The sequence below is a fragment of the Ptychodera flava genome, chromosome 2 (genome assembly GCF_041260155.1).
Source record: "Ptychodera flava strain L36383 chromosome 2, AS_Pfla_20210202, whole genome shotgun sequence".
Taxonomy (NCBI): domain Eukaryota; kingdom Metazoa; phylum Hemichordata; class Enteropneusta; family Ptychoderidae; genus Ptychodera; species Ptychodera flava.
This window is the reverse complement of record NC_091929.1, coordinates 36,874,760-36,901,018: the sequence shown is the minus strand read 5'-3', so window position 1 is coordinate 36,901,018 and position 26,259 is coordinate 36,874,760. Positions and strand designations below refer to the sequence as shown.

At 37.6% G+C, this 26,259-nt stretch overlaps 1 protein-coding gene, 1 long non-coding RNA gene and 1 other non-coding gene across 3 annotated transcripts; 2 read left to right on the top strand and 1 right to left on the bottom strand.

The window, feature by feature from the left end:
- Window positions 1-1,733: 1,733 nt before the first annotated feature.
- Window positions 1,734-9,601, bottom strand: LOC139120089 (15-hydroxyprostaglandin dehydrogenase [NAD(+)]-like). The gene is made up of 7 exons (XM_070684174.1): window positions 9,352-9,601; window positions 6,878-7,004; window positions 5,965-6,071; window positions 4,191-4,287; window positions 3,851-3,927; window positions 2,567-2,718; window positions 1,734-2,346 (listed from the first exon to the last, which is right to left on the bottom strand). Exons 1-7 carry the CDS (start codon window positions 9,448-9,450, stop codon window positions 2,220-2,222), a joined length of 786 nt encoding a protein of 261 aa, XP_070540275.1. The 5' UTR covers window positions 9,451-9,601; the 3' UTR covers window positions 1,734-2,219.
- A 4,911-nt stretch (window positions 9,602-14,512) lies between these two features.
- Window positions 14,513-14,585, top strand: Trnak-cuu (transfer RNA lysine (anticodon CUU)). Its single transcript has one exon. It is a non-coding gene; the product is annotated as a tRNA-Lys (tRNA).
- A 1,933-nt stretch (window positions 14,586-16,518) lies between these two features.
- Window positions 16,519-19,196, top strand: LOC139120085 (uncharacterized). Its single transcript, XR_011549036.1, has 3 exons — window positions 16,519-16,702; window positions 18,170-18,433; window positions 18,674-19,196. It is a non-coding gene; the product is annotated as an uncharacterized lncRNA (long non-coding RNA).
- Window positions 19,197-26,259: the final 7,063 nt, after the last annotated feature.

The window sequence follows — 26,259 nt, the reverse complement described above, 5'->3', positions numbered from 1 at the left end:
TTATTAGCTCTTTATCAGTAAAATAAGATGCCGCTTCTATACTTTAAGGTTTCCATGTACTTGTTGCTATTGTAGTTTCTGTTTGTATTACAATCAGTTATCTATGCACTTGCTTTGCCGCGGTTGTATGTACATACAAACATTTGACATTGTGCTAATTTAACTTTTATACGGGGATTAAAATTTACTTGCCAAAGCAGACATTTCATGATGAATAAGGACAGTAACGACGGGCCTTCCATATTGACTGTCATTACATGTAATTCACTCTCCTGTTGAGTTTGTAGTCTATTTCTGCTGTCAGTCATACCAGATATAAATAACGCAAATCAGACATTTGCTGAGTTCTAACTTGTTGTATGTGTGAACAAAAGATGCTGGTATAGTGGTATGGGTGTCGTGAAATATGGCTGGTCCAGGAGTGAGTGGTCCAGGAGTGAGTAGATACCCTCGCTAAACTCTATTTTTAGTGGCCAAATGCAACTCGGATGGTGGACTCCAGAACCACCTGTGACTGACAAGACCTCAGAATAGCTTAAATTTAGGTCAGAAAGAAAAAACAGTTTGTCCATCGGAATCGCCGCTTCTACTTTGCCCGATTTGGATTTTTTTATATCGGCAAACTTATACTTCTGCATTGCAAATACTTTTAGTACCGCCGCTGGCGACGCCCTACACTTCGTTGGGTTTTCGCAGGGCATGTGGGATTCTGAATGAGACTTCCGACGTGTCTGCACTGAGCTCTGTCAACACGTTGTTGCGACGTCTGAAATATAGTGTTGAGTTTAATAACCAGTATCAATGTATCTTTTCTGAGATATTTCTGGGAGATGTCAATCTGATTAAAATCAGATGTAGAGTACGGCGATGTTTACGTACGCGGTATTTTCTTGCTGTCGTCTCTTAATACTGCGTAAGTAAGTAGACGTCGCCGTACTCTACATCTGATTTTAATCAGATGGGGAGATGTGAACATTCTAGGTGTAGTAGAGGGGGGTCGACTTGAAGGTTTTACTCTACACATATAGGGGGGGGGGGTTCAAAAATATATTGGTTTCATATTCTTTACAATATCAGATTCTATACTTTGGTAGGTAATTCAATGAAAAATGAATAACGTTTTTATGCCACCATTTTATTGCATTTCATTACTTTTATTTTTTTTTAAATCTAAAATAGTATGAGTGCCATCGAATTTTCATAAGAAAATCAAGAAGACTGTGTAAGTGGGACAAAAGCTGCCACTGCACTCTTGATAATATTTTAATATTTGTATGCAATGTATCAAATACACTTTCTTTCTGTCTCCCTATAGCATGCTGAAACATATTCTGTTGACGAAGCCTGTATATACAAATATTGGTGATAATTGAATTAGAGTCCAGACTGACAGCCATTTGTCAATGATACAAATGCAAGGTACACATACACAGGCTGTGTTGGCAAGCTGAATACTGGACAGTAGGGAGTGGAACAAGAAGGCATTTGTATGAATTGAACAAAAATATCATCACAATTTCACAATTTGAAAAATATTTGACTTGAAAACTTTTGATCATTTAGGATGATGATTTTAATTTTTTGAGGGTATGGAGGGGTCTCAAAAATATGATTTCAATCGCGATTTTTTTCCAGCCCCACCCAACATTTGTTAATGAAGCCTTAAAGTATGATGTAAATATCTGTTGGTGGATTTCAACTTGACAAAAAGAGAAAAAGTAGCAGACTAGAAATTTGTATCGTTGTGAAGCATCTAGTAATTTTATTCCCTATAAATCCAACCCATTATTTTTTTACATTACTTCATGATTGTTCATAGTTTCATAATATCTTTAAGAGATCAAAATGTATAAAAAACTGATGAAATGACAAAGTACAGTAGGTCTAAAGTTCACAAAGTGGTCTTCCATTTTTACTTAGAATGAAAGGTACAATGATACAGTCTCGTCACTCCAATCAAAGTAACTTTGGTTGTGAGAGTTCGTTCAAACTGCTGAACTGGTAAAATGCATACGTACATGTTTCACACGTTCAAAACGTCGGCGTATGCCACTGTCTGTGTGTCTGTATCGTTTTCATATATTCAGCATCGCAAAATTTTAGTGTCTATCTCATTTGAAATCGAGAAAAATATACTTGTTAAGTGTAGCCTACATTTTCATTTCGATAAAAGAAATCGCCATCATGTATAACAAGAAATTGATATGTCAAAGAATTCGTCACACGGGATCGATGAATGGGATTTCGACAGTTGTCAAAGGAACACCGCCCCCTATCAGACTAGCAGTGCCACTGTAGTTAGGGTCTTCGATCATCTTCACAACTGAGTCACCAACAACTTCAGGCCTGAAAAACAGGTTTAAAGACATGAAAATGAAAGGCCACATGTCGTGTTCGGTTTTTATTCATTGCAGTGCAGAACTCTATTTTCGGAAATGACCGATCTTGATCCAAATTGACCGATTTCCATGAAGAGCTCACATATTTACTCAGACTCATCATAATTGCCAGTCTCTCTCTCTCTCTCTCTCTCTCTCTCTCTCTCTCTCTCTCTCTCTCTCCTTACTCAATAGCGGGCGCTCTTTCCATGTCTTCCTTCAGCTCCTTGACATAACGGTTTGCCTCTGACGGGTAAGTTTTCAGCGCAGTGGCCGTATTGACCATTCCCGGACAGATCGCCGCAACTCTTACGTCATTTTCAAGCACTCTTGGTTCATTCTGTGGATTGAGAAAGTGTATTCAAAGAGAATATAAGTTGTACATATAAATCTTTTCGACTCGTCAATCGGTAAATTTCTTACCTTGTCATTCGTTACAAACAGCTTGAAGATAATTGTTTCTTATCCTTGAGGGCATCACTTTTGCTCATTCTTTCCTTCATAGGAGTATTTATGGTGAAGCTGCATTATGCCAACAGTTTTTTGTAAAAGAATATTTCTCATCTTAGATGACAAGGAAAGCCTTCATACTACATATTTTCAAAAAGCAGAGAATCTAAAGTTTTTACGGTAGCAACAGTTTACTCGAAGAATGAAGTGGGTGTGTATTTCGGGTAAAAAACCTCAATTTTGGTATTAATGATAAAAATTAATGTAAGTCAACAACTTGACACTATTTTCTGAAATGTAATATTTCACTAGTGAAAGAAGAGTATATGTAGAAAAAACTACCATTTTATTTTGCATTATCTATCCTCATTCTAAAATGGCAAGGGTTGAAAGATTGACACTCAAAAAAGTGATTAAAAACATGATTAGCAAAATTAAAATGATTCTTATTCAAAATGTAAGAACTTAATCGCCAACCAAAATAGTCGTTTTATTATATAGCATTTCAAGGACATAATGTGAAAATTTCAGAAAATTTGACACTGCCTGAGTGGATCTATTTCTTTGGAAATATTGAAATTTGGAGAAAAGAGAAGCTGGGAAATCGAGTAATTTGCATAAATTAACACTTCTTTATCACGCAACTTACGACTGCTTGACACGCTAAAAGGTGAATCCAATCTTGGGTTAACAAATTAGTTAAAATTGAATGAATATTTACAAAAATGTGATTTTGGAGCAAAATACGCTGTGTTGGGTGCAGCCCCCCCCCCCCCCCCCCCCCCGTAACGTATCCATTTTCCCAAACAAGTAGACATATCGATCGGATCACTAAAATATAGGGGGCTGCTTGCCCTTCATAGTTCTAAAATGTTAGGAGTCGAGGGCGCATTTTTCAAGCAGTGGAAAAAGATGAAGTCAGGGTGCGGTCTCTTCAAAAAATTTATTCCGTTAAACTTGAACACATCGTCATTAATGTTTGCTTTTATTTCTTTGGTTTTTGCAGCATATGCATGACTTACCGCCACACTCCGCGTATAACCAACAACGCCGTGTTTCGTTGCCGCGTACACGGGAAGCAAGTTGTTCGGGAATATACCTAAGATACAAAAATAACCATAATGGTGGCGCTATGAGTTACAAAACTCCGTCAAAATATCGATCCACCTGTCACCTCGATTGGTGAAGAAAATAGTCAGTACGTTTTGTAGATAACGTCGATCGAATAACACACTGCTGAGTCTGTGAACAAATACACCGTATACTGACTGAGTTTTTTTCTCATTTAAGTAATGAACTGACCAACAACCAAAAGAAAATGAATGGAAATTTTAACTTAATTTGAAATCCACACTGCTTTACCTGCGAACGAGGCTGTGTTTATGACAACGCCCCCATTACCGCCGTTTTTCGTTCCCATGAACTCAACAGCGAGAAGTGTACTGTGAACGACGCCACCCTGGTAAGAGAGGACAGCAGATGTTAAATTCACCATTAAACAAATAGTTTTTCAAGAAACACATTATATTTTTACCCGACTCGCTTTAATAAACGGACGGACATTTACTCGAGGGTCTATGGTAGAGACGAAGAAAGACGCATTTCTGTATCAGGTTTTATGAAACTTGTGTACATGTTCACCTGCGATTGTATTTATGTGCATTTGAGGGTAAATATAGCCAAAAGAGAGGAAGTTGCGAGAAAAATGCATCGTACTACAGTTAATTATTCACACAATTTTGCCATAAAACCTTACGAATTGCAAATCCAAATATGTCTGCTTGACATAAATTTTGATCACACGGCCATTTATGGTTTCGGTGTTTGCCCAAGCTTATATAAACAATATAAATATAAATTATTTTTCATCTATTAATAATCTATATCACCTAAACTTTGTCAGCAAAGATACATATTAATCCTAAAGGCAAGATATATTATGGATAATCTTAGCGACCTGCCATAGCTGTTTAACCGGGTATTGTGATCTAGTGGGTGATTAACATGTAATTGCCTAGACTTGCTTCAAATCTGTGGGCATATAATATCAAAACAGGGTAAGTTGAAGGAATAAACTTCAGCAGACTCTCGTGTAAGGGTTAGGTTGTTTCCTGGACCGTGGAGTGATAGTGTTGGCCCACAGCCAGTAACTACTGCCAAGAAAAGCAAAGCGACTGTAGTTGGCCAGTCTGCATGTTGCCATCATATTCAATAAAGGTGGCGATGTTTCAGTTAATTATAATAGACGAAATCGTGAAACGGTGAAATGGCGAAATAGCAAATTGAAGAAATAAAGAAACTGAAAAATAACTTCATAACAAACAGACATATGTAGAATGAAATAAATCCGAAAAACAGCAAAGAGGAAGGCAAATTCGCTGTATTACTCTCGTCACTCACTCCCATTGTCCTGTTACGACAGCGCTCATAATGTGGGTAAGGGAAGGAGGAGAAATTGAAGGGAAAGAGGGCTGATATTTTTTCAAAATGACGCTGCGCTTAAATTAGTGACCCTTCAAAAGAGTTGATACGAAAAACGTTACCCTCCCCAATTTTAATGCGAAACAAGTTCCCTCCCCCCCTTCGTGTCACAGTCCACATCAATAATATTAAGACCCTTTCTCTTGCGGCCATCTTGGATTTTAACCTTAAATTTGACCTAATTTGTGTAAAAATTGATCAATCAAAATTCTGTAGACCGTATGGACAGATTATTACATTGTACCTATATCGATGTTTTAAGCCATATCAAGTTTGAGAAGAATTTTAAAATATTATTTTTCAGAACTTTCTATGACCTTTGACCTGCCCACTACCTCTGCAGCTGAGCTACGGCCATACCTTATCCTATACACAGTCCGAGAGGGCTGGTCTCTATTGAACAATGGCCGGTATGAACGAAAATGCACAAGAGTGCGTTGTAATAGGTGTAAAGTGGACTTCTTGTCAAATAGGGCAATTGTCATTGTGGCTCGAATTTCTGTACTGATGTAACTTTTTGATTTGCATATTGGCCGTGCAATACCTTTAGGTACAATAAAATCCTATTATAGGCAATTCACATGCCTCGAATAAAAAAATTGCGAAATTCGACCAAGATATGCGCAGGGAAGGAATATATAGCATTTTAACTCACCAAGTTGACGCCGATCATTTTTTCATATTCTTGTTCATTGACGATACCAGCATTGTTACTTACAATATCAATCTGACCAAATGTATCTTTCGTCTTCTTATAGGCAGCTATGAATCAGACACACAGTCAGTTAGTTTTTGTATGTATGTATGTATGTATGTATGTATGTATGTATGTATGTATGTATGTATGTATGTATGTATGTATGTATGTATGTATGTATGCATGCATGTATGCATGTATGTATGTATGTATGTATGTATGTATGTATGTATGTATGTATGTATGTATGTATGTATGTATGTATGTATGTATGTATGTATGTATGTATGTATGTATGTATGTATGTATGTATATATGTATATGTGTGTGTGTATGTATGTATGTATGTATGTATGTATGTATGTATGTATGTATATGTGTGTGTGTATGTATGTATGTATGTATGTATGTATGTATGTATGTATGTATGTATGTATGTATGTATGTATGTATGTATGTATGTATGTATGTATGTATGTATGTATGTATGTATGTATGTATGTATGTATGTATGTATGTATGTATGTATGTATGTATGTATGTATGTATGTATGTATGTATGTATGTATCTATGTATGTATATATGTATCTATGTATGTATATATGTATCTATGTATGTATGTATGTATATCCATGTATATATGTATGTATGTATCTATGTGTGAATACATTTTTAAAAGTAGCTACAGTGTCGCTTACAATTTTATTAGCTATTTGTTTTCACCATACTCTCACTGATCTGGTCGTCAGAATGTGCCTCGTTACATAAAAAGTAATCTAAAAATAACACACCGCAAGTACCGAGTAATCGAAAGTGTTTAGGTCATTGAATGTCCAGTGACTTTCATTTCGTCATGGACTACATTCATACCTTCTAATTGTGACTTGGAACCCACGTCGCAGTCGATGAATATCACCTTATCTTTTCCGTATTTCTTATTTAATTCTTCAACTGTCTCTTCACCCTTCTCAGAGTTGATATCTATCACAGAGACACCCTAGATCAGTTGTAAAAGTTAAGAAATACGTGTACAAGTCTAAGTATATCAGAGTATATAGATCGTATCTGTATGACAACACATGCCCAAACACATACATACATACATACATACATACATACATACATACATACATACATACATACATACATACATACATACATACATACATACATACATACATACATACATACACACACACATACATACATACATACATACATACATACATACATACATACATACATACATACATACATACATACATACACACACAGACATACATACATACATACATACATACATACATACATACACACACACACACATACATACATACATACATACATACATACATACATACATACATACATACATACATACATACATACATACATACATACATACATACATACATACATACATACACACACACGCACGCACGCACGCACGCACGCACGCACGCACGCACGCATACATACATACATACATACATACATACATACATACATACATACATACATACATACATACATACATACATACATACATACATACATACATGATACATATATATATATATATATATATATATATATATATATATATATATATATATATATATATATATATATATTAATTATATATATATATATATATATATATATATTTACAGTAGTGCCAAACATAAAAATTAATATAGACAGACTGCACTCTCGTTTGAGTGCTTATGATGGTATTAGCTGAAGGTGGCATATCAAGTGACAAACTTTGACCCTATCTGACCTAAAGTCTTATCATCAATTTAATCAAATACTCTTGAACAGCTCTGATAGAAGCTATCGTTTTAAAACAATCAATCACTGTATATGGATATTATTTTTTTTAGAAAATGTGAACCTTTTCCAAATTTTGAACACAATGTTCTCCGAATCAGCATGATCGTTCTAAATCACCGATCAACATAACTTTATATAAACCCGAAGCAAAATAGTCACAGTAGTTGAGTCTGACCTGTGTCAATCGTGGTGTCCTATGAGAGTGCAATATATCATCGACCGGCTACATAAGTCGGCAATATCTAGACCCAGCCTGTAATATATTCGGTCCGCACAGAGGTCAAATCTTCTGATGTGGTGCATGCGAGACCTTACATTTTGGTGGTGACAGGGATCTGCCCTAATCGTTATATTTGACATTGTCTCAGTACTTGATTTATACGCACTTGTTAGAACGTTCATCATGACAAAAGAGGTTGGAAACCATATAAAAAATCTGCCCCCGGCGATGATCATCCGTTAAACTAGTCATGAATACATGCTTGACTGGACCTATAGTTCCGCAGTTTCTTGTTTCAGCCGCCTGTGAAAAGTCGGTTGTGAAATCCGTGCGTTCTGTACTCAGATTTGCCAACGCTTAGAGCAAGGGTCATAGGTTGTACTAGTTTATTTGTTATGTGTTTTACAGGCAAATTTTGATAACATTTTGATCCTGATAAAACGCCTAGTCAACGTTGTCGAAACACGATGTAATTCATCATGAAGAAGAGATATACGACAGTAGGTTTGACTGTATGACAAGCAATATCAGATCATATGATAGTATTTTCAGAAAACCGGCCGTTGCTTTGGCTAGGAACTCGTCGCAACTTTACCACCTGTTGTCGCAAATACGGTCAAGGTAAAGAGCTATGTGCTGTTCAGATGGACCGCATCAACTTGTGTAATGGATATTAAAATGGCGCAGTCAGTACAAACAAAAGCAGGAATTAATGCAAATATGTCTCGTATTGGCCTGCAACGTCAAACCTAACGACCCAATTATGTCAACTGCCGCGGGGGGCAGTGACCCTATAAGGTCGGGTCTCGTCTGGCGCTACAACCGAGGCGTACGTGCAGCAAACCGATATTAAAACAAGGTTACACTACTCGTGCACCTCGTGAAAAGTCCCTTGACAACTCTGAAGGACGACTCTGATGGCCATGACGGGGCCTTCTTTCACAATTCTGTCATCATGTTTATGAGTAGTCCACTATAATGCAAATTCTTTGAACCGAGAAACTCACCGAAACTCAGCGTTAACAACACCGATATGTGTGGTCAGTACGAAGCGTGTCTGTACACATATGAGTCGATCGAAAGGATAAATTGAGTCCCATAAACTCTAACAGGTTCCCATTAACTAAAATATTTCGTCAATTTTAAAGTTCAGTATAACAGGTACTGAGTCTATACTCCCCTGAAACCATGGGCAGTGGACAAGCTTTAGCTCCTTTTGAGTTAAAAATACGTGGCATATATATCAGTCAGGTCATAACCTCTTCAGGTACAATAGCTATAGACTTACCTTGGCGCCTTTCTCTAACAGTTTTTCGACGACAGCAAGTCCAATGCTGCGAGAAACTGCGGCTCCTGTGACCAAAGCTACCTTGTCTTTGATGTCCATGGCTCGTCTGGTTGAAATAATCTGCAAAAAACGCGTCCAACTGCGCAAATGTTTACAGCACACTATGCGTAAACTATGAGCTTCTTAGTACTTAAGCGTTGTATTGAGGAAATGCGTGCTGTCATTTGATAACGGGCATTTGATCAAACCTGACGCCCTCTACGGAGTTACAAACAACGAAACAACAAACAAACAACTTGTTTTCATACCCAGCTCTGTTGCTGTGCAATTCATTGGCGAACATTAAAACCTAGATTATTTTCTCAAGCAATTCACCACCAGGCGCAAAGTTTCTGACGCGATAGAACTTGTTTGAGTATTCGATAAAAAAGAACTATATTTTACCTTTGGTCATATCGCTGCATGAATACAGCGTCCAACCATCTTTCTGTCTGAAATAACTGCAGATTTTTATGCATGGAACAAGGACAGACACGCCAACCAGTATATTTCGAGAAACTATAACGAGGGGTGTTTTGAATGTAAATGTGCTATTTTGAGCAAAATTAACATTCTAATGAGAAATAGAATTTGTTTCCTTCCCCCATTACAATGGTTACACCACCACGAAAAAGTACTCGTAGACATACACAAGCTTTATTCATAGACACGATTGAAACAATTTTTAAAAAATTGTATTTTGATATTTATTATTCTATAGATCGCTTTAAGTAAATAGGTGCAGAAATTGTGATGTTTTACATGTAGCAAAAGACATTCATATATCAACGATGGAATGCAAAATTGGTTACAGACTTTTCATCCGAAAAGCAATCAATTTAACATTTAAAATAGTTGCAATCGTGTTCATAATACCCTCAATTGCCAGATAAACGGTATGCAATTATTGAAAACCAAAAATACTAAATCATATTTATTTAGGGAATGACTCATGCATGTACAGCTCATCATCTGTCAGGATCTTGAATTGCTTGGATCCGGCTCTGTCGTCGTGTTTGTGGATGATGTGTGTGACTGCTCTCGGTCGTGAAATTTTGTACAGGTCTTACATTGCCACTCGTCTTCTTGTCCAAGATTTTCAATTTGCCGTTCATGTAATAACTGTACTTATATTTCTGAGACCTGTCAAGTATAACACCAGAAAGACACTTCTATACATCTACACGACTGAAAGCAGCTATGCTGACTCGTTTCTGTTGAAATACACAGATACAGATCAGCTGTTTATTGATCTGTATAGAAATTTTTCAGTGGAAGCTTTTCATACTTTATTTGGATAAGAATTCAATTCTCTTCTTAGGTCAGCATACATGGTTTATTTCATTATCTATCTCTCTATCTCTCTATCTATCTATCTATCTATCTATCTATCTATCTATCTATCTATCTATCTATCTATCTATCTACCTATCTACCTACCTACCTACATACATACATAGTATCTATCTATCTAATAACAAATAACCCTAGAAAACCCATTTGTTCGTATGCCCCGTTAAGGTAAGTGCACTTATGATAACTTCAAGGGTACGGACTGGAAAAACGTCACGAATAAGCCATTAAAATATACTACATACATTAAAATAATAAATGTCTGTTCTGTGCTGTTTTGTGTCTATGTTTATAACTAGTGTATTACGAATTTTGACATATAGTGTTATAAATTACGGATAGGTATAATTGCGATTATTCACTCATATTACAATCAAGATATCTAGACCCATATCTTCACATCTCTAAAGGCTGCAGATGAAAATGTCGTTTGCAGGTAAATGCATTATAAAAAGTAGTCGTCTAAAATATGATGATGCCGCATATGTCTTTTGCTGTTCTTGATCTTGTTGTTATCGGATGTCATTTCTTAACCCAATAAACCGCCATAGAAAGAGCATTTCCCTTCTGATTTCATTGAGTGATGCTTGAAGTGTGATACCAACCCGAACAAGAGTGACATCCATTCTCATTTCTTCAATGTCGTGACGTTCTATCAAGATGCAAAGATAAAATGCACAACTCAAAGTGTTTTGAACAGTTAGACGGTAAACTGCTATCACAAAGAGTATACAGCGGCGTTGGAACTCTGTATTGCCTTATCCGATAACATCATCAACTTTCTCAGTCGGAATCAAATATTAGAAATTTTAAAAGGAAGGAGAAATACGCGCACGGCATGTTATTTTATTCTTAAGTTAGAGTGTAATACCAGACGACAGAAATGTGACTGATGTATGGCATGCCGATGTAGCCGATATTACTGTGTCTGAGTAATAGTGTAATACTAGGAGGGAGGGACGGTGGCAGATGGAGCGCGCCAACGTGTTGCCTTTAGTGGTTACTATCGAATAAAATCTACAGTAGGGTCCCAGTTCTGTAAATGTGTTAGAGTCTAATAAGACAGAGTATGTTGGTACATCACCCATATGTTGCTGTTTTGTAGGATAATGGCAAATAAAATCAATGATGTTAGAGGCTACCATCCATTCTATTTATAAAACTCTTTATAAACTCTTTATAAAAAAGTTGAGTGATATTATATATTTTGTCAGATAGTAGCCAATAACGCAGCATATCCGGCATCTGATATAAGCCGACGAAAGGAAGCTTATGATGTCGTCAGTCGACAATGTTTAGCAACTAATGCTGAGAAGGGTTGTTTCTTGCATTGATATCCTATGTTAACACTGATCTAACTTACACGTGGCAAGTTTAGCGTATCTCACTATGAATATCCTTCAAATGCATCGCAAATTTTTGTTTCACTGACTGTCAAAATTTATCTTAACTCGTAGAGCTGATGGTAGTACTTTAGCATAGCAAAATGTGTAGCTGCTTATCTCGACCTCTACAGAATGCCCAGTGTTCTCAGTATCAAGCTGTGCAAACGTGAACACAAAGGGTCCGGAGTTTATTGTAACTGCCATCGCCTTGCGTGACCATAAACCATGGGTCTATGCATAAACTCGGGATTTAGCGTAAATTATCTCACAATCTTAGACCTCTTTAGTGACCAATGAGGTTTTTTACGAACTGATCACTTCAACACCTGTTGTCGTGGGGTCTAAGGTCGGCTGTTGTTGTTCGGTGGAATGACGTCAGGTTCAACCACTATTCCAATACCGTTTATACTTTGTTCTGTGTGTTGATAAAATAAATATAGATTATTCTGAAAAGGCCTACAGTCCGGCTAGCTCAGTCGGTAGGGAGCGAGGTTCGAGCCTCATGTGGGGCGATACAATGTTTTGATGCATAAGTTGTGTACGGATATTGAATAATACCTCAAACTCGACAGTTTTGATCATTACGAGAAAAAATCCTTCAATAATAATCTTAGATACATGAGACAGTAGGATGGATAACCAGGAATACAAAGCAACATGAATGATTTGTTTCACATTTGGTGGTTACGAAAATTAATACCTGTTTAGTACAGTTTCGTCTTTTCACGCTTAATAAATTCTCTCATGTAACGAATTCCCTAAAACTCTCTAAATGCTTACCGTAAAGGTCTCTTTTTTCTTTCACCCGTTTTGTAAAAAAACTACATTTGAGCATGTGGCGCTAAAAGTAAAAATATATTGAATTATGAGTATTTGTCGATATTGGTTTATTTGTATTACACTTCCCAGGGACGCCATTATTAATAAGCAATGTTAAATACACAACGCTAGAGATTATTGCAGCCTCGGCGTCACGGTCAACCCTTTGATAGTATAAGTATATTGTGTACCAGTGATTGATGACGAAAAATAGTGATTAGATGAAAATAACCATACTATATCACCGGCAAACTGCAAGTTGAATCCGCGGGAGTTCTCAGTCAGAGAAATTCCCGTTTACATTTCACGACTGAATATATATTGTTACGATGATGCTCCGTTAAATACTTTAAAACGTTCACGTGATCATGAAAATCAGCATCGAAACAGTCTCTGTCCCCGTCACGAACTTGATGACATTGGATCTACTATGCTTTAACACTATGTCGGATTTGTTAAAAATACTTCCTGAGTATAAACACCTTTAAATCTTCCAGGGTCTAATCTGTGCATGTCAATACGAGTGTTTGTTTACAAATATACTGAATGTCGATTTTCATTCGACTTCTTTGTCAATATGACATTATATCAAAGCATTACAAAATTATGCCGTGCAGCTTTAAAAATCATTGTGCAATGTTCCTCACTTTGATACTGTACTGGTTTCGACGAGTTCCTCTGTATTGTATAACCGACTAGAGTCAATATTTCGACATGAGTGACTTGGACGAGGCAGTGCGTTTTCTTTACTCATGTTCTCCTATTAGATACTGCGTTAATGTGTTTTGTAAATAGAGACACTGCATAAAAACCCTATAATACTTACTGTATTAACATGGATTATTGCTTGTATTTTAGCTGAAGAGTGCATATACAGATGAATACAGTCAAGAATCCATTTTTGTATTCAGCAAGCCTGTATTCATGTGGATTCATGTGAATTCACGTGTATTATACTATAATACAGGCAACTCATTAATGTGAATTTATCTGAATTATTGGGTTTTCATGCAGTGAGAGAGAGTCTTTTGTTCCGCTCCTCAGTGTATCATGTCAGAGTGTCAAGGTGCACTTCATTCGCACAAAATGAAGTACGAAATTTTACAAGGTTGCGTTGTGTTTGCAACAATGCTTTTTAAAAAGAAATGCACCAGTGCTTATGTTCTCTAATAGAACAAAGAAAATGTTACCAAAGAGGACTGTCATTGTCCCTTTAACTTGACAAACAACACCTTTTTAATTTTGATGACCAAAGAACAAAAAGGGTCTATACTGTAACTGATGATTACAAATCCTGCAAAATTTTCTCGGCCATTTCGGGCTAATCCCCAGAACTTTAAATCAACAAAAATATAATCATTTGAAAGTGAAAGTGCTTTTTCGGGGAAGATGACATGATATGCATAAAGTATGAATACTCGGATATCGTGGCGTATACTACATTCTTCATCATCAGTTCACATTGTAGTATTTACTTTATACATTTCAAACTGCTTGTAAGACACCCGCTACAGTATGGTCGTTGACGATTGATTAATATGGCGCCCTCACTCTGCAGAACAGCTGCCCGGCTAGCTCAGTCGGTAGAGCATGAGACTCTTAATCTCAGGGTCGTGGGTTCGAGCCCCACGTTGGGCGCACAATATTTTTACTGATATGTTGAAAAATTTGGGTATGAGATTTGAAAACTAAGTATGCCTTGGTCTTTATTTTGTCATCGCGGAATTTCTTTCTTCGATTTCATACCAACATTTAGTCTACTTAAAATCGAAGTAAGCACAGTTGAACTGAAAAATTGAAAACATTGAAAAAACTTCAACAAGTAGTTTTTCTTGAAGTACGATGTGGCAGTATTGAATTGCTGAATAGGTGGCTAATAGCAAGGACAGCTTTGTGGATTGCTTATACTCTGTAATAATAATAATGGGCTCTTATATAGCGCACACAAATTGTGCTCAAGTCGCTTTACAATTATTATTACCCCAGGTTACTGGACTTTATTTAATACCACTCGACTACCTGGGGAGCAAACAACAGCTGACATACTCTAGCTATTCTGATGATATCTATTGTGATCATATCCACAGCAGACTATTTGCAGCTAATAGCCACCTTGAATTAGCTAACTTGACCTGTTAGTTCAGAGGTCGACTGGTCATCCGCTATACAGCCAATTCTGTCGATTATCTTTAGGCGTTAATAGCTGTCATTAGAAGCTGGCTACAATGCTTTCACGGTTCTATTTTTCAAATCTTCCTGTGTTGTATGGGTTTCACGCTAAAGTTGAGTATAGTTAGACACATTTTCCGCGACGTACCCCTTGTCATTTAACGGAAATCTAACTTTGTCAAACTTTCTACCTCTTTTGTTTACAGAAGCTCATGATTTTTGATTTATGAATATGTGTACCGCATTGTGAAACATACCTTGGTTGCTTTGTTAATCTAATATGCACCTCGAAAGTGAAAGACTTAAACTTTTGCTCCAACTTTCCTCAAGGGATCTTTCAATCATTCTCTTTCAAAATCAAGAATAAAAATAGGGGGTCACCGTGCAAATTTTTGTACTAGAGAAACAAATTACCCAAGATTTACCGATATTAGAAATTCAAAATGGCTGCCATCCCTGTGTTAACTCTATGGAGAAAAATAAAAATTTTCGAATTTCGAAAAACTAAGCCGGTGAAAAGTTTTCTTTCACCAAGAGCTTTAAAATGAACCCCCACATGTAGTATATCAGAAGAGAATTGTAAAAGTTTGAGAGTCCGAATGTCTGTCCCCGAGGTGCGTTCTACCTTAAGCCCAATACGATTTCTCACAATCACGGGAAAAAGTCTGACTGACACTGATTATGAAACATGGATGGTTGGTCAGTTTAAACCCAATAGCTGCGATTTTTACGTATCATTTTCATGATTTTATTAAAAAAAATTGTTTTGTGTAAGTGTACTAACTGAAGAACATGTATAGAAGTATCACTGCTCGTTGATTTGGATCATGCCTACGCGTTTTTAAAATAATAAACGGGTGCCGCACTCTAAAGTGGCGCCTGCTCGGAAAAGTACAAAAATGCAGTATGTCCTGCACGTACACAAAGTGATCATAAAAGAAACAAGCATGATGCCATTTACTTGACTGCACAGCAGACGATGACCAACATTTTGTTGTTGTAATCTGTATTTTCTCATGATTAGTTTTTGAAAATGGCGTGAAATCTAAAATGATGTGTAAACGTTTAATTTACATACCACTTTTGACACTTATGACAGTGTTATACACTTTTTCAGTCTTTAATGGGTCTAATTTAAAGAAAACTAGGAAAACAGGGTATTTTGAGATCGGTTTATTACACATTCGCACCTATTGTGGTTTTAAATGATGAGCTGTGGCTATCTCTCTTGTTATGCTTCGAACGGGTACCCTTTTTAATGACAAATCTATTTAATTAACTCTCAGTGAAGGCAGGATATAGGTGACGTCGCAAAACACTGAAGACAACTATGTATGGCATAACACAACTGTGAGCTGGTGTACAGAGTGCAGGGGTAACGATGACGTCAGGCAGACTCAAAATGACATCATCATTGACGGCCATATTGGCAGCCACACCAGTATCCGTCAGGCAAAGAGTTTGTACCAGTGGCCTGGAATTTACCTAGATAACTTGCTTCAAATCTAGTTTACACGAATCTACAGAAGTGATTACAATATACTGACCAGAGGTGTTTGTCAAGGCGCTGTTTGTTATAAGTAAAGGTGAGTATTCCCAGAGTTAATAATGGTTGTTCTAGATCACCTGTAGTATGACGACGTCGCGAACATTTCACGATAATTTGCATAAGGCCCTGAACTTTGTCCTTCGAAAGAGAACAGGAGTAAAAAAGATGGGGATATGGTTTTTGTTGCATCTCGTCAAGAACGCCCATAAATGATAAAAAATGTGAAAATCTTTTAGATTAAGGAAGCGTTTGCATATATAATCCAACATTGCAACAGTCGACTTATTACTGATATGTATGTAGACTACCTATAAAACCGTACACATTAAATTTTGTTTGTCGACGTGGTTTTGCTATGGACTGCTGGGTTTCTATATGTATAGGAGAAAAATGGTCAGTTTTTACAGACATCCAAGTCTTAGAACAGCATCACTGAATATGGTAGTCGATCGGCCTTTATGATTGTCATTGAAAGTCGCCACATACACTTGATGGCTTTGAGTCAGTTACATTTGTAAAGAAAGAAAATAAGAGTGCAAAGTAGAACCTGTAATTCTGCGATGATGATGTTTATTTTCCTCTTTCGACGTTTGATTCCTTTACGGTGTAGCATATTGGGGGATACTGTACCAAGTTGAATGGCAGCGCGTTTATTATGTTTTCATCAGTACAATCAATTTCATCGCGCATTTACAAAAGAGTAAAACCCTTCATTATAAATAAATAATTATCTTAAATGTCACCGAATTTGAAGGCTATCCGCTACAAGCAAGACGAATGCTTTCATTCAGAGGAGCAATTACATAATAAAATTTTGGCGAAAAATCTTTCAAGTGTATGTAGCCTGATTTTTTCTACTGACAGCCTCCTGTCACAAGATACGCCTTTTCCATGCCTGTTACTTTATATCGTGCCACGCGTACGACCTGGTATTAAAAGTCGGCGTCACACAGTCTGTGACTAGTGTTGAGAAACCTGTCTGAAGGACACGCCCTTTACTCTGGGAGTTGGTGACTTTATTTCAATTCTAGGAAGCGGAATAACTATGGAAACAACAAAGTTCACCAATAGTTCTTTGACCGGTTCCACGATGGAGTGCACACTAGGGTTCACAAAGCGTTCGTTACTCATAGAACTTTTTAGCCGTAGGGTATGTTACTCATAGTACACTATGGCAGGTTACATCCTGCACTACATGTTTGTCGCCGATGATTGAACAATAGACGAGACATTTTTTGGCAGTGCAAATTTGTGTCAACCTTACAAAACAAACCGTTTTGCAACACAAAATCAGTATGCTTTTGTTGTTTTGAGTGAGTACACGATGTTTGATACAGCCAAAGCGATGCATTGTGGGTACTCAAAAGCGATAAGTCATCATTGTTTTATGAATACATTTTCCCAGGGATATGATCTGAGATGACTTCATTCATCGTACATTTCATTCTATTACAATTTAATTGACAAGTCATAAAACTTGCTTCCGTCTGATTTTTCGCTTCAGCATGCAAGTACAACAGCAACAACAACGACCGTTGCAACAGCAGCAGCAATACTATGCCAGCCAGCCAACCCAGGCTGTACAGGGACGAACCCGAGGGAACGCCAGTGGAACGGGGAAACGCCCAGGCTTTGCTTCACGGGCGACCATGGTCTTTGGAATCTTCCAGATCATATTCGGTGTCATTTATGTGGCACTGGGTATTACACCATCTTTTTCAGATGCTATCTGTACGAATCTGGAACCAGTATATGGTGTGGTGTAATGGTATGTAACAACATGGACGTATCACAGAGGTACCTCCATGGTAGCAACTACCAAGAACCCCACTTCCGACGAACAGAAAACACACCAATTCAGACAAGCAAAACCATCTAGTATCGATCTGGAAGGAATAACCATCTTATTGTTGAAGAACACATAGACGCTTCGCAGACGCTTCGACGCCTATTAAAATAGTTAAAGAAACAATTATTTAGAAATGCGTTTCCACTATTTTTTCGATAGTTTGCATTTGCAGGATCGTGCGGGGTAGCGGCATCTTTGAAAAGGACCAATGCAACGGTAAGCTTTCATAATATTGTTGGCGGCAAATTGGTCGCATAGTCATAGTTTTTGTGATAGCTTGTCAAGTTTGCCCCATTTAGTACAGAAAGTATGCCCCTCTGGCAGTCAGGTTCTTGAATGCAACAGGAAAAACAAGGTGTATGCCTTACGTAGAAAATATTGAATTTGAACCGAACTTAAAGTGACAGTCTGCACGGCGATGCATTTCCCATGTAGTCCACGAAGCTTGCAGTGGTAAGACACGTGACCCAAATAGTTGACCTGGCCGCCGTCTGAAGTAATAAACGCGATAAAGGAAAGACCATGGAGCCAAAATGTGTTTTGTTTTGTTTTGTTGGCGAAGAAAACACGTTGTTTCATTCCCACTGTCACATTTTTTCCTGCAATCGTCATTATCAGCACATCGTAACTGGTGGTATATGCGTTTTGACGACTACTTTATATCGGTGAATAAAATGTTTATAAGCTTATCTGTAACTAAACAGATAATTGCCACCATGGTTCTGTCTGTCATCTCGGCAACACCGACAGGCACTGCTTGCGGATTGAACATGTCGCCCCAGTTTAATGAATACAAGTGCTACTTCCGGTATCTCGACGGGCTCCATTACCGACATGTTTACGCCTGTAACACAAACTATGTGAGTTTAGAATTAGTGTGTCTATTTCCACTGCATGCAAATACAAATTCAGAAAGGAGAGGGCGAACGAATGAAGAAAGACATGGATGGATGGATGAATGGAAGGATGGATGGATGGATGGATAGATGGAGGGATGTATAGATGGATGGATGAATGGATGGATGGATGAATGGATGGATGGATGAATGGATGGATGAATGTATAACTTGAATGAATCAATGATTAATATTTTTTGCACCTGTAACATTGTTGTAATACAAAACTTAGTTTAACAATGTGCGTTCCCATATCTGTGCTGTGATTTGGGTTTTGACGCTAAGTTTTTCCCTTCATTTTTCAGGATGGCAGAGTTGCCGTTTGCAGTCCGTTCAGTCTGCTTTCTGCTGTTCAGCATACTGCTGTAATCAAAAGCCTTCAGCGTCAATGGTACGTTATCGAGTGCATATATGGTATTGCAATGGAGAAATTCTTCACATACATCAACAGAAAATGTTAAGCAGTCTCCTATGAAAGTTCAAAATTAGTCGTAATTTCAACTAGGAATCATCATTTCATCTGATGATTGCGTAAAATGTAGAGTCTGATTACAAGGCTCGCACTATTGGTTTCTTCTGACAGTTTTTGTTTCACATATCATTCTGCTCTGCATGTCTAAATCTACTTTCCCGGCGATGGATCTCTACCGGGGGGGGGGGGGTAACTCCATGGCTAATAGTACGGGGGGGGGGGGGCTCGTCACGAACATGGAAACACAAACTGTTGTGATACCAGTTTTGAGCAAAAAAACCTACCCTTTCTGATACCTTACAATATAATAATCTAATCAGTCTAAGAACAGTCGGACTGTTCTTAATCTGTACGTATACAGATACGACTCACTCGCCTTGCGTACCAGGGGTACCAACAGTCCAACCGACAGATCGAAAATTTTGACGGTAGATCTGGGATGTAGATACATGGGTTTCCAGCAGTGTTGACAGCATGATTTTTTAACAAATGTCAGTTTGCGTTTAAAACCGGACCCTTTCTCATACCAACACCTCGTGAAAAGTATACCCTTTCTGATACCAAACAGTGCAAAAAAACCGACCCCTTTCGCGCGGACCCTCCCCGTATAGCCATCTGTGGGAGTTACCCCCGGGGATCTCTATGATGTTCTGCTTCTGGTACTGGTTTGAACTGAGAGTTTTGATAGTGCATCTTACAAATTGATAGATGTTCAGTTTAATACAAGAGTATATAAACGTTCGGATTGTGTACTTATCCTAAATTAACCCATAATTTCCCATATTCAGGGGTAACCATTATCCATTCACAAAGTGAAAGACACAAGTACTTTGACAGTAGATAACAAGTTATGAGAATTTGTGGTAAAATGCTAAAGATTTCTGTATCAGTTCAGGAAGCCTTTATATCAACACTTACAGTTTTTTTCCTTTGGTCTCTCTTCAAAGATACACTTTGCGTAAGGACCTCCGAAGGAGCCAGCCAAGGCTTTCCGATGGCCGTGATGATCCAAAACGAATCAGGAGAGTATGTTGCGCCCTCTGGAGTTCAGGTTGTACCACAATATCCAAGTAAGTTCTCCGTGTTGGCGATACCCCTGTACCCTTCTATGAGACCCACCTTGTATGCTCATGTCTGGTTGCCGATAATTACAATCAGCAGTATAGTGCAATTACATTATCCAAAAAATGAAGTATCAAGTTTCATCTCTGCACAGGTCAAAATTATAATTGACCTCGGTTTGTGCTCGTTAGGGCTAACACAGAGTGTGAAAGCGTGGCTATTAAAAACGTCAGCAATAGTAGATTGTCATAGGTCACCAAAATTGTATATGGGAAGTAAATATAAATTCATTTCTATTGTCCGTGGTAAACAATCCATAAAGCATTGCAACCAACATTGATACTGTCTTCTCATGAATCTGAAATTCTTTCAAACAGATCAGCTGCAAGTACCGCAAGGTTACCAGGTCCGCCACGCAATCAGTCGTCATATCTCAGCAGCAACCAGGTATCCAACTGGAGCCTAAAGCATCAGCCACAGCAACGCCGACAAATGCAACAGTTACAACCCAGCTGCTGCAGCATCAGGTTATAAACCTGAAGCCATCATTCAACAACATCAGGGGCAGCAGTTACCACAGCAACAACGCCAGCGAGTGTTGCAGCCACAGCCTCAGCAGTTGCAGCATCAAGCGCAGCAGGTAGTGCAACCAGCAGCCAGCCATCAAACACTGGACAGCAGCTGCCGCAGCAACAACACCAACATGTGCCTAATAAAGCAGAGCATGAACAACCACAGGGCCGTCTTGAACCACACCAACAACCACAAATTGCGCTTGGACAGCCAATGGAAAAAGCCACTGACCCGGATGTGAATGTAAACCAGGATCAGGTTCAGTCGCCGTCATTAAGTTCCTCAGTCCCAGAAGACATGTCAGCTGGACTGGTCGAAAACGAGGTCACTTAGCTTAGCTGAAAACGAGACTTCCACACATCATAAGTCAAAAATAATGAAAACAAATTGACAGATTGTCTCTGAACGAGACTTTAACTATTCTTATGTTACAATCGGTTTTAAATTGATTCTCTATCACTATCCGTATGAATATTGTTTCCTTATCCTACAGTAATACCTTACATGTAGTTACTAGAACATATAACTATGGCAACCAAATTTAGTTGTGATGCAGGAAACTGTTAATGACTCTATTTTTTATAGAAACTAATATAAAAAACCATTTTTGAAGACGAAGTAAACCGCATTTTAGCTCCACACCACCGTGCTGTAGTGAAATCAGTGTTCATCTGCAAAGAACAATATCAGTGCTCTTGTCGTTAGCAATTGTGAATACACTTGCCAACTGTTTGCAAAAGTCGTCAGACTTCAACAAGATATTTTCGATATTTTAAAATAAGGAGTAAACCTTTACCTTCATTTTTATTCGGTCTCTCATCTCAAGAGTGGTAAAGGCAAACAGTCGTCGGAACTGCGCCTGTGCGAGTTTCTTGTTTACAAACAATGTATTTCGTGCACGATATCTAGATGCACCTCATCATCATAGCTGCAACATTTATATTATACGATGTAGATAATGACAGACATGTTTTAACTTTGATCAATCACCATCTTACCTTGGATACAGTGTTTACATTGGTCGTGTGGGTCCCATACGACCTTTTAGCGCATTTCCGACGACTGTCTCTCTTTAAAACAATATGGATTGTTGTCCTTCTTGTGTATCAAAACACCCACATATCTTCGTACAGGTCTGTAAAGGCGTAACTTAATTAGAGAATTCGTCGATTTCAGCATGGACACAGTGAGCATAAAAGAATTCAAAGTGTAGGTTGCCAAGTTTTTCGACAAAAAGATAATCGAAAGTCGTAGTTCACGCATTTTGGTGAACAATTGTCTCGGATGAAAAATAAAATAGCGGTGTTAGACTGCGGGCAATTATATTGAAGATGTGTGTATACTTCGCTCAAAAGCACGATAAAGACGTCTTGCAACTCTTAATCTTTGTTACGTTGACGTTAAAGGCACATAAGCTGTAGCTTGTGGCAAGTTTTTCAGTATTCTGCTTCTGCATATCAACTACCGTGTCTGACCCTAATCCGTTTGTTATGCTTAAATTTCGAGTATTCTTTTTGTCAACACAGCTTGTATGTGTGTAGTGATCATTTCTTATTGTTTACAAATGAATTCTAGTCCGGACTTGAATACAATTTTCAACATAAACAATGGAGATTACACTCATATAGGTTGTGTCGATATGCTAAATACTTGGCATTAAATTACAGTTTAGGGATTCAATGCAGAAAGTGTAGGAAAACACAAACAAAGTTCTGAAAAAATAGCCAAAAGATACAGGTTATGGAGCTTTAAGGTGAAGTACTACGAATTACGTCAAAATTAAGTTGTGGTGTCATTTTCTTGAAACTTTACACAAATATTCTTGGAAGTTGTGCAAGTGCAAAAATGAAATAAAAAATGGGGGTCACCACGCTCGTTTCCATGGAAACGGACGTTAAATGGCGTGGTTAGAAATAAATAAAAATGATATAATTCACTTAAACTAAACAAAGCAATTATAAAACGCTTAGCAAATGAGTTAATTTTAATAAATACCAAGGATTAAGATCCATATCTATCAAATGTATAGTTTTCACTGATGTTTGTAAAGAAATTTTAACTTAAGTATCGATTACAAAATGACGATATCGAAATTATATCACTACATAATTTTCGAACTTTCTTCCTGTCGCTTTGACTGGTGTCATTTTGACCAAACTTGGCGAATAAAATCCTGACATAATACCATTTAGTTTACACTTTTAATAAAAGGGTGTCACCACGCTACTTTTTACAATATCTCCAGGTGAATGGGTAATATGCGCCATGTAAATGGGAGAGAAATGTTAATTTTCGCTCATATTGAATAAAAACCAGCTTCCTAGGGGGTCAAAATATGACAAGGTTATAGGTCACATATATTTCTAAGAGACTGGGTCAAAAAATTAGGTAAAAGCGCAATTTCAACAATGACAGGTGATGTTAAATACATGCGCTACAAAATAACCCATTTGCAACAGGCTGGAGTTAAATCTGCGCAGAAACGTTCTAAAGCGTGTGCGCGTTCCGAATTCGTCGCCCTTTACCTTAAGATTTCCTACGGGAACGGAACGAGAACGGATACGTCATCACTTTTTGTGCGCTCTTATCATGTTTCTGATGATGTCACACGTTCGTTGTCGTTTGGCAGATGTTTTCTACGTGAAACGGTCCGCCAAATTATATTGATGGGACCAGGACGGAACTTTTACATACTTTCTTTGGAGAGTCGTAGAAGTAACATCGCTCATTTTAATACACTATCAGGTGACATTGATACCGATTTCTTGGTCCTCGATGGACGACTGTGTCTTAATCTTAGGTTGATGGCATTGCAAAATGTACGTGGTCCCCAACACTGACCCCAATTTAGCCACGAGGGAATTCGGTGAAATGAAAATTACAAATTGTCCTCAGTTTCGCGTGTCCATTCTAGTATCGATATTACTGTCCAAAATCGCCGATAAATATCGGCGTGTTGACATGCGAGGAAAAGTCATTCTAGTATCGTCTAGTATGGAGTATTAGAGGCCAAAGTAATTGTTAATATGTATCTTGTGTAAATATCGGCAATTTTGCAGATAGGGCGTGCCGCGACACAAAGCAAGTCATTTTAGTATAGTCTAGTGTCGATATAAGACCCGGTATATTGATTGTTATGTATAACAGAAATGTGTTGGACGTCAAAGGTACAAAAAAACAGTTTGATGCTAGGATATTGAAGCGGTGTCTTATTATTTTTTTAATCAAATGTTCTAAGCCCCTATATTGAGCGCGGGTAAACGAATCTGAATTATATTTGGATTTGACCAGAGGATCAGACCAGGTTATTTCCTTCATGGCCAAGGATTTTTAAAGTTGCTAGCCCGCTTGGCCAGTAGAGGTTTTGCGTGAGTTTCACACACTGATCAGGATAAATATGATGTGAGTAATTTTATATGTCTGGATATGAAGGGATACGTCATCACTTTCTTCACGCTCTTATCTTCTGTTCTGTCATGATTCACGCGTTTCTTTTGTCGCTGGGCAGCCGTCTTCTACGTGAAACGGCCACTTTTCACGTACACCTTTCCACGAAAGCGATCTTACATATACGCTCGCTTCGCAACAGACTCGATCATCAATATATACAGACATTCCTTTCGTTATGTATTGTTGCTCTTGGCTTTAATCGACCGCCGTCTGATTTTGAGATATTGCGCTTAACAAAGCAAAGTACCTCCAACCAGGAAATCATTATACAAAATATTAAATTTGTGCATTTATGTTGCTTGATTATTCATATTAATATACCTGATTATACTAGAGTGGTTACAAATGATGTGTGTGCAATCTTGATACATGTACGATTTGAAACGTCGACCTCGCAGTGTGACCCATTCTGCAGATTTATTATGCGAGCTCGAAGAGTTCCATTGCCCTTTAGCCACCATTCGGTAGAAAATATAGACAAAAGGTTATGACCAGAAATGTAGATTTTTGGCATCCCTCTGAAAAGTAAAAGAAAAAAGTAGAGTTCGTGTTTGTAAATATTGGTAGTTTTCATTCATACCTTTCGTCCATAATATTGACCGAAGCTGTGATATCGCAGCGGTGCTATTGGCGTCTATCGAACACGCTCGGGTAAAGGGTCACCGCCACAGTACAATATTTTTTCCAATACAAAAATAGGTAAATCTGTTAGTTATGCATGCTTGGTTATTCATATTAATGTACTTGATTATACTAGGGTGGTTACAAATGCATGTGTGTGCAAGAAATCAGTATTGGGAATTTTATCGAAATGTTTATTCACTATACATGTTTCTATGAAGAACTATGAATAATTTGTTTCCAATAAAAATAGGTAAATCCGTGAATTTATTAACCTCTTGATTATTTATATTAATGTACCTAATTAGACCAAGTTGGTACAGTGGATGTGTGTGTAAAGAAATTGGATTTGGAATTTCACCGAAATGTTTGATTTACATGGTAGTCTATGATGAAACTAGAAACAATTTTTTTTTCCATTTAATGTACTGTTGATCATTCATATTACCGTATTTAATTATACTAGGGTGGTTACAAGTGGATGTGTGTGCAAGAAATTGGATTTTGGAATTTGACCGAAATGTTGATTTACTGTACATAGTAGTCTATAAGAGAACTATGATCAATTTTGTCAATATAAAACTTAAAACAAGTAATACCTGTGGCATTTATAGACTTTTGATAATTGATATACACTTTGCCATCTGTCCCATATATTTTTGTCTCCTGTC

Coding starts and splice junctions, on each gene's coding strand:
- LOC139120089 (XM_070684174.1), bottom strand. CDS start 9,450: ATGGACATCAAAGACAAGGTAGCTTTGGTCACAGGAGCCGCAGTTTCT. Junction 6,072..6,877: donor TTCCAAGTCACAATTAGAAG/GTATGAATGTAG, acceptor TCTGATTCATAG/CTGCCTATAAGAAGACGAAA. Junction 2,719..3,850: donor GTTATACGCGGAGTGTGGCG/GTAAGTCATGCA, acceptor CTCAATCCACAG/AATGAACCAAGAGTGCTTGA.